This window comes from Carassius gibelio, chromosome A8, assembly GCF_023724105.1.
Source record: "Carassius gibelio isolate Cgi1373 ecotype wild population from Czech Republic chromosome A8, carGib1.2-hapl.c, whole genome shotgun sequence".
In the NCBI taxonomy this organism is placed as follows: domain Eukaryota; kingdom Metazoa; phylum Chordata; class Actinopteri; order Cypriniformes; family Cyprinidae; genus Carassius; species Carassius gibelio.
In genome coordinates this window covers 13949968-13959111 of record NC_068378.1, presented here as the reverse complement: position 1 = coordinate 13959111, position 9144 = coordinate 13949968, and the positions used below count along the sequence as shown (strand labels likewise).

The 9144-nt window shown below is 37.7% G+C and overlaps 2 protein-coding genes across 4 annotated transcripts in view; one reads left to right on the top strand and one right to left on the bottom strand.

Annotated features, from left to right (window-relative positions):
• The window catches only part of LOC128018524 (derlin-2-like), a 4479-nt gene extending 1690 nt beyond the window's left edge, over positions 1-2789 (top strand). Inside the window, exons 5-8 of one of the 2 annotated variants that reach the window (XM_052604083.1) lie at positions 1202-1397; positions 1579-1669; positions 1771-1856; positions 2035-2789. In XM_052604083.1, the coding sequence (XP_052460043.1) occupies positions 1202-1397; positions 1579-1669; positions 1771-1856; positions 2035-2117 (456 nt within the window). In that variant the 3' untranslated portion in view covers positions 2118-2789. Of the gene's footprint in view, positions 1-1201; positions 1398-1578; positions 1670-1770; positions 1900-2034 lie in introns of both variants that reach the window. The other variant, XM_052604084.1, reaches the window with a different exon arrangement.
• A 127-nt stretch (positions 2790-2916) lies between these two features.
• LOC128018523 (SWI/SNF-related matrix-associated actin-dependent regulator of chromatin subfamily B member 1-A) lies at positions 2917-8808 on the bottom strand. 2 transcript variants are annotated; one of them, XM_052604081.1, is made up of 9 exons: positions 8642-8808; positions 8318-8429; positions 8073-8202; positions 7282-7419; positions 6428-6555; positions 4596-4762; positions 4078-4268; positions 3464-3595; positions 2917-3278 (listed from the first exon to the last, which is right to left on the bottom strand). In XM_052604081.1, exons 1-9 carry the CDS (start codon positions 8723-8725, stop codon positions 3239-3241), a joined length of 1122 nt encoding a protein of 373 aa, XP_052460041.1. In that variant the 5' UTR covers positions 8726-8808; the 3' UTR covers positions 2917-3238. The 2 variants fall into 2 exon arrangements, with proteins under 2 accessions (XP_052460041.1, XP_052460042.1); XM_052604082.1 differs by having other exon boundaries at positions 8073-8181.
• Positions 8809-9144: the final 336 nt, after the last annotated feature.

Below are 9144 nucleotides of genomic sequence, written 5' to 3'. Positions count from 1 at the left end.
TTATAAATGCTTGCTTCAAAACATACTAGTACATTAAACAATAATACAAGTAGGAAAACAAGTAATGTAGTATGCATGCACAATGTGGTACCAGTATAAATAAATACAGCAAAAACGTTAAATTTTTTTAATGGAAATAATGTTTTTTTTTTTTTTTTTTAACAATCACTGCCATCTGTCAAGAAAACCAAATACAATTTATTTCCCTTTTTTATGTACTCTATCTTAAACAAAAAGGGAGGGAGATAAAACAAAAACAGTCATATTCAAAGGAGTGGCTACATAAATGTTTATTTATAGGAAAATTATTTTTTAAAGTGCGAAAGAAAAGGTTGCCAAATCATATGAAAATGTTCTGTTCTGCCAATCATTGTAAATCTATTTTTTTACATTCCAAAAGTAACTAGGTGGAAGAGGATTTTTCCAGTTCATCAGAATAAGTCTTTTGGCAATTATTAAGCAAAAAGCTAAAGCATTTGACTGTAAAGATGATAAGGATACTTTTGTGGGATTAAAACCAAATAGTGTCACTAAGGGAAGATTTTTTTATTTTTCTGAAAGAAGTCTTTTATGCTCACTAAGACAGCGTTTATTTGATTACAAATATAGAAGCATAAAAATATTTTGAAATGCTAATTTAAATGAAGTCACATGATAAGTGAACAATAGCAATTTTCATTTTGGGTTGAACTAGCACTGTAAACTCAGTTCATCTGTTCAGCCTAACCTACAGGTTGATATGGAAACCCATTACCGCAACATAAGAATTATATTAATTATAATATAATAAGAGGAAAAATTTTCAAGTTATTAAATAATAGTTGACATACTTAATTAACATAATTATGACAAAAGGTCATATAATGAATGTCATAATTATGACTTATTGTCACATAATGTACTTTTTATCCCAGTTTCAAATGTTTTCATAACAGCTTTTTCTGACAAATGACTTGTCATTGTTTAAACCTTTTGTCATGATTCCAACTTTTATGTCATAATTATGTATTTTTATCTCATAATTATGAACAATGTCATTATTATGATTTACCAAAGCATGATTTTTATTTCTTATGTGGCTGACATGGGCTTCCGTGGGTTTTAAGTGTCAATGTTTATTCATCAGGAACATTTCATCATGCTGTTTATTTGTATTTTGTCTTTAGTCTAATTCAGTCTTCTTTAACTCCAGTGTCTATAGCTTTTTGGTCTATTTGCCAACCTGTTCTTTTTAGGACAGGCTTTCACTATCATGCTGGTTTATATATGGAGTAGAAGGAACCCTTATATCCGCATGAACTTCTTCGGCCTGCTCAACTTCCAGGCCCCATTCCTTCCCTGGGTGCTCATGGGATTCTCACTGTTACTGGGCAACTCCATTGTTATTGATCTCCTGGGTATGTTAACTTTTGTCCCTAAATGCTCATGACAACAGAGCTGACTTTTGATATGATTTTGTATAAACATTATTACAGAATGCATTTTTTTGTTTTCTTAAAATAAAAAAATAAAAAAAACTTACTTACTGACTCCAAACTTTTGAACAGTAGTGTATAGATTATGATTGTGTATAAATAGGGATTGGTGTAGGACACATCTACTACTTCCTGGAGGATGTATTTCCTAACCAGCCCGGAGGCAGAAAGCTTCTTACCACTCCAGGAATCTTGTGAGTATTACTATAAATATTTGAAATATGTTTTTCTTTTTATCATTTGTTTGCCTTCAACATGGAAAATTAAGTCTGATATATTCATTAATGTTTTGCAGTCGAGTTTTGTTTGACATGCCTCAAGAAGATCCGAATTATGCCCCTCTTCCAGAAGACCAGAGTGGGATATCCCAGAATGGACAAGGTGAAGAAGATGACGGGCAAGGTCAAAATGACGAAAACTGAAGGTTTCTATACCACAAAGACAACAATAAATCTTGTCTTGCTATTAGAGTCCTCCTTGCTTTACTTGGGGAAGTTTATGTCTGCATGTCAAGGTTTGTAAGTCAGTTTGTGTAATGGAAGACACACTTTGTTAACAGGGGGATGCTTTAGCACACGTTCCACTGTGGATCCAGGAAAGCCGGAGACTATGGCCACCTCAGTGCCTTTGTGTACACAATAAATGGATCCAAATTTTGCATTCAGTGCCATGCACATCACAAACAAGTTTTCCTTTGTTATTTTTGTTCTGGAAGAACAATGCCTTTCTGTTTTACTTCACACCACAGGGTTCGAAACAATTGCCATTTTCTCGAAGACTTCCATTTAATGCATTTTACAAAGTATTGGTGGATGGAAGGATTGGAGTTGAAAGAGAAGCCAGATTCAATCTCCCAAACTATAATCCATAATTTTGGAGGGGGTGCAAACTCCACAAGAGGGCATTTTCCTGGGTACAATACAGTGCCGTATCTCTTTCTCCACAACACAGTCAGTGGTGAGACAGTTGGGACACAATCACAAATGTGCCGACTATCTGAAATGCCAAACTGAACTGCAGACTATGCATTTTCAAGCCTGTGGCCTTTTGTTAGCACAGCACCAATGCGAAAACACAAAAAGCTTTATGCAGTGGAACTGAAAGATGGATTGCCTGGAAGAATGCGCTCCACAAAAAGATTAAATTAACTAAAAAGCACAGATGTATGTACATGTGTTTTTCTCTAAATATGAATACAAATACATTTGTTTGTCTGAATGCTGATGAATTAAGTTTTCTGTTGTATTATATTGAAAATTTGATTGATTGTTGGAGATTTCTGCTTTACAAATAAAAATATGGCTTATATTTTTATACCCATATCCACAGCACTGAAAGTGAATAGATTGCAAGTTCAGAACAATACTGAGACTTTTATTTCTTAAGACACTAGTCCCACTTGCCCCATTGGGACGGTCATCCCAAGCTTTTGAGAATGAAAAAAGATTGTCTTAATTTTATTTAAAAGCACATTATGTTTACAAAATGCCATCTATACACAAAATGCAAAACAAGACAAATAAAGATGCCATAAAATGTTCTCAATTTCAAGACAAAGACGGTCTGTCTCCAAGATGACATACAGTGGGTACAGAGGAAGGTCAGGCCAGACTGAAAAAGATGTTGCTTTATTTACAGTGAGTAACTCTGATATGAACTGGCCAGTGGAATGTCTCTATGATTTTATGTCAGTAATGCCAGGTTGCAGCTCTATTACTATTTCCTCTTCAGATTTACATAGTTGTGGGAGGGGGCTGTTATTTTCACCATGCTGGGGCTGTGTTTGCAAGTCGTCTCATTCGCCTGAAAGTGAAAAAGTTTGATATGAAATGGTCACAATATCTCCCAAATCTGTACAAAGCAGTATTATTAGTCTTAAAGAAATGATACATGGTCATTGACATATGGTTTACCTAGTTTGTCTTGTTGGTGAACACCTGCTATGGGGCAAAATGCTATCTTAAGTGAGGCAGTTAATTCTCTCTCACCTTGTGTTTCTGTCCTGGTCCCTGATCTTCTTCTCCATCTCAGCATCTGTCAGTGTCTCCAGCAGTGGACACCATTGGTCAGCATCACCTGTGTTTCGGATGGCAATCTCCACTGTGGGGAGAGGATTCTCACTACAAAAAGACAAAACACAGCATGTTAGACCCAGTTCAGAGACCAGTTGTTCTTTTGAGTCTGTTCTTTATTAGTAGGTTCACAAAAATTGGCTAAACAATTTATGTCTTCCTCCCAGAGGAAAAACATGACCCTTCTGATGAGTTTTGTAATGTCCCAGACATAAGACACTGTCTGAAAAGATGTCAAAACTTAGAGAAAGTTCACATTTGTTTACAAGTTGTTCACACTTTCATATGGTCTTGATCATATAAACAGAAGAACATTTAATTGAGTCACTCACAAAATTTCTCTAACCATATGTGGACTATACTTTTCTGTGTTTTAATCAACATACAGCAATTTAACAACACACAAACACTTCACTTATTACGTTAAATTTTATCATTATCAGTGAATAACCTCTAAAAGAATTCATGCTTGGCTAGGATTGTGATAAAGTGTTGCTTAATAAAGGATTCGAGTGTGCACGAGTCTGAACCTGAAGGCGTAGGTCCTCTGATGCCAGCTGAGCTGACCGCGAATGCTGTATGCAATAGTGGTGACAAACTCTCCTCCCAGGCCCAGCTCGGAGCACAGCTTCAGAGCAAATGTCTCCGGAGAGTTCTCCTTCTCAGACATGTCCCATTCAAACTGGTCCACCAGAGAAATGTTCCCAACATGGATGTTTAACTACAGAGATAGAGAGAGAAATCAACGACAATCAAAAACTATGATAATCTATCAATCTTATAAAAATGTTTCTTGAACTTCTTGTAATCAGCATTTTAGAGTGTTTGAAAGATCTTAAAATGTAACAAAAACACAACAGAATAATAATTTGTTGTATAACAGTTCTTTGCTGTAATTTTTCAGCAAATAAAAAAATGAGCATTAGAAACATAAAAAAAAATGTATGTTCAGCATTGTGTTTCCATGCATATCACCAGATGGTCAAAATAACTGAGTAATGAGATATGATGCTTAAAGATGACACTTGACAGATTGACACAAATGTACCTTAATGATGACTCTCTGGTCCATCTGCTCATCCAGTATGCTGTCTGTGGGGTAGGACTCTATCTGCTGTCTGATGGCCGAGGCAATGGCTGGAACAAAGGTCAGTGGGCTCAGATCCAGATCGTCACAAAGGATTTCAGCAAACATCTCCGGAGTCATTAGCTTCTCTATCAGGACAAAGAAAATATTAAGAGTTCAGGCCCTTGTGTAACGAGGAATAAAAAACCTTCAAAAATAACTTCAGTGAATGCTGCTCTGGAAGTACACTCCTGAACAAAATCTTAAGACCATGGGATGCATCGCAAGTTTTACACATTTTGCACTAGTGGATCATAACCGGGTTGTAAGTGCTGCTTCAAAATGCCAAAAGAAAAAACAGGATCAAGAGACAAAAAATAGAGAGTAGGCAATTTATTGAAAACTGCATTTAAAGTCAAACAGGCTGTTCATCAGCTGATCAAAAATTTAAGACCATTGCCCAAAAATAAATTCACAACAAAACTAAAAGTGTCAAAAAAGGACTCAGTAGTGAGTAGCCCCACCGTTCTTGTTGATCACTTCAAACACTCGTTTCGGCATGCTTGATGTGACTGTTTCCAGGAGGCTGGTGGGAACGTTGGTCCATGTGGTGAAGATGGCTTCACGAAGGGCATCCACGGTCTGGAACTGACGTCCGTTTTTGTAAACTTCCCTTGCCATCCATCCCCAAATGTTCTCAATGGGATTTAGATCAGGGGAACACGCAGGATGGTCCAAAAGAGCAACGTTATTCTCCTGGAAGAAGTCCTTTGTCAGGCGGGCGTTGTGAATTGCAGCGTTGTCCTGTTGAAAGACCCAGTCATTACCACACAGACGGGCCCCTCGGTAAAGAGGGATGCCCGCTGCAACAGATCCACATAGCCAGTCGCCGTTTGACGCCCCTGCACAACCTGAAGCTCCATTTTCCCATTGAAGGAAAAAGCACCCCAGATCATGATGGAGCCTCCTCCACTGTGCCGCGTAGAAAACATCTCAGGTGGGATCTCCTTGTCATGCCAGTAACGTTGGAAACCATCAGGACCATCCAGGTTAAATTTTTTCTCGTCAGAGAATAAAACTTTCTTCCACCTTTCAATGTCCCATGTTTGGTGCTCCCTTGCAAATTCCAAACGGGCAAGTTTGTGTCGTGGGAGGAGACGTGGCCTTTGAAGACGTTTTTTGTTCTTGAAGCCCTTCTCTAGCAGATGACGTCTTATGGTTATTGGGCTGCAGTCAGCATCAGTAAGGGCCTTAATTTGGGTCGAGGATCGACCTGTGTCTTCACGGACAACCCGTCGGATCCTGCGGCTCAGTGCAGGTGAAATCTTTTTGGGTCTACCACTTGACTTTTTTGTCCCATAACTCTCAGGATTTTTTAAGAAATGTAAAATGACTGTCTTACTGCGTCCAACCTCGGCAGCGATGGCGCGTTGTGTGAGACCTTGCTTGTGCAGCTCAACAATCCTGCCACGTTCAAAAAGAGAAAGCCTTTTTGCCTTTGCCATCAGGAGATCTTGACAGTATGACTGCTTAAAAAACAATGACATGAAAGCCATATTTTTGTGCAGATTTGACCTTTTTATGGCTATGGTCTTAAACTTTTGATCAGCTGATGAACAGCCTGTTTGACCTTAAATGCAGTTTTCAATAAATTGCCTACTCTCTATTTTTTATCTCTTGCTCCTGTTTCTTCTTTTGGCATTTTGAAGCAGCACTTACAACCCGGTTATGATCCACTAGTGCGAAATGTGTAAAATTTGCAAGCATCCCCTGGTCTTAAGATTTTGTTCAGGAGTGTATGTAAAGGAGTCTACCATTCATGTTCCATGTGAAAGCATCGCGCAGCTTCTGCCCGTCAATCTCCATGTCCAGACGGATGGGCACCAGGATCTCAGGCTGAGTGGCATTCTCATGAATGACTGCAGGGTCATGATCGTCAAAGCTGTAGCAGCACAAATCCAGGGGACAAACGGTGAGAAAATGAAACTAGTGAAATTATATACAGGGGTACAATACAATATTCACCTTGAATACACCGTTTCTACAAAAATCACACACAGAGAGCTCCACAAATAAATCCAACATCCACGAAAGAGCTGTAATTGCTACAAGTTTAAACACAAAATGCAAAAATTCTGAACAGTCGGAGATGAACTTTAACATCTGCCCTGGCCAGACAAATCCCCTCCAAAATATCTCAGACAACTTGCAGATGTTTTGAAGCTGAAGACGTCTGAAAAGTTGTATGAATATATTCTAAGAAAGGCAGAAGCTGTATTGAATTCAAATGGTGGTAAAACATCCTAATAAAGATATACTGCTCTTTTCCCTGGTGTTCACATTACTTTGTCCAACCAATGTATATATCAACTTCCACAGTATTTTTTTGTCCATGCAAAGTCAATGGGACCTGAAATATCTTCTTTTGTGTTTCAAAGAAGAAGGGCATACAGGTTTGGAACAACTTGAGATGGCATTAAAGGAAGACAGCATTTGCTTTTTTGGGTAAACTATCACTTTAAGTAGACATAAAACAACATTACGGGAGTCATGATGTTTTCACATGCTATCATAAACTGATGAACTTCTGAGTCCATCACTTTATGAACAGTGATGCTCAGCTCAATGTGATGTTGAAAGATTAGGCCTATTAGAAAAAAAGTCTCACCAGAGCGGGAAAGTCCTTTTTTTGTCCCGTCCCAGTCGATTGCGGTTAATGGTGGTGGAGCAAGGCACAGCGTCCAAATGATGGGAACTATTGGGAAGAGTGGGCACCCACTGACTGTTCCTCTTGGCTTTCTGCTCCCTGTGAAGGATACCATGGGTTAAAGCAGATGTGCTGTCATTCAACAACAACAGCTGGATGAAACAAAACAAAACAAAACATATTACCCTATAATAATCAATGTTATTGTCCACTGGTGTGGATGCAAATATATTTATTGTTACAGTTGTCTTAATAGTTATTCTTGGTGTGAACGGGTCTTATTCTATACTAATATTAAATATTGCACCATAAGACTAATTTCCTCACTCATGCCATAACCTGAAAATATTTACAGGGCAGTTTATAGGCAGTTTCTTATTTAAATGTTTAGTAAAATAAAATGTGAATGATGTTTATGAATTGATAAACTGGTGCATAAAATAATTAAAATAATTTTTCTTTTGGGTTGTTTGTTGAAAGAAAAAATCATAAATTAAGAAATGTATATGAATGTAATTTATCCCTTGCAAAAACACAGAGGAAAGGAGAACCCCAATGAAAGATGCTTATTTGCACTGAATGTCTTATTTTAATTATCTACATAATGTAACAAGAGTACAATAACAATCAATGATGATAAATTTACATTTTTGTAATTTGTGTAATGAATAAGAATCTTCTGTAATGACCATGTTCAAATATGAAGCCAGTGTGAATGCATTTTCTATATAGCAGGTGAGGAATGGTTTTACCTGAGATAGGCTGGAGGTTCAGTGCTGATGGACACAGCCTTGTATTTCTCGTCGTGCCCCTCAAAGATCTCCTCGACCTCGGAGGCCTTCAGCAGCGTCACACTGGTGGCTAAAGTGGTGTAACCGTGATCTGACACAAAACATTGCTTATACTGTAAGAGAGAAAGTGCCACCTCCAGCTAACTTTAACCCTTGTAGGTCCTCAGGCCTGTTATCAAATGTCTACACAGTGAGTTCACACTTACCGTGAGATGATGCTACTATCTTCTTCCTCTCCTCTACTGTCGCTAGTCTTCTTGAGAGAGATGGGTAGCGCTTATATAAAGACCCTCTGAACATACGCAAGTAATTTCCCACCTAAACAGACACATAATGAAACAGGTCTGACTGTAACGTTAGTTCTGTTAGTGAACTCAGTTAAACCGCAGAGCACAGCCCTAAACTTGATGTGTGTTAGCAATATTATCCCGACTGACAGTAATCTTAGCGAACTAGCTGTTGTAATAGCATTTAATGCAAAGCGATATGAATAAATCATCGTAAATACATTAGTGCGTCCTATTACACACCTCTGATCCAATCATGTAAAATTCTCCATCCTCCTCCAGCTGGAATTTAATAGGTTTCTGTCCGTATGTTTTGCTTAACGCCATGTTGAACGTTAGCGCAACTCTTCTTCTATAACGTTTTATATCGGTTGGCTTTTGCTACATATACCGCCACCTACTGGGACGGAGTGTGGAGCGTTGATATTATGGGAAACATTGAATAACAAAACAATTTTTTTATTTTTTTTTACATATTATTTATTAAATCCATTTTTTTTGCGCAACTAGTTCCGTTGAACGTGTATTAGCGAGCGCAGGAAGATGACGTATGCGGGCTCTGAATGCTTTAGAAAATGGATTAAATTTTTTTAAGAACTGGAAATGGTTAATATTGTTTGTTAGTTCCTATTTTGTATGTAGATTTATTTTTCAATAATAAAAAAAGTGTTAGAAATTGTTGTTATTTATTTCTTTATAATGTATTTCTTTGTATGTTTACACACACACAGACACACACACACAGA

Coding starts and splice junctions, on each gene's coding strand:
- LOC128018523 (XM_052604081.1), bottom strand. CDS start 8,725: ATGGCGTTAAGCAAAACATACGGACAGAAACCTATTAAATTCCAGCTG. Junction 6,556..7,281: donor AAAAGGACTTTCCCGCTCTG/GTGAGACTTTTT, acceptor GTGCTGCTACAG/CTTTGACGATCATGACCCTG. Junction 4,763..6,427: donor TTTCACATGGAACATGAATG/GTAGACTCCTTT, acceptor TTGTCCTGATAG/AGAAGCTAATGACTCCGGAG.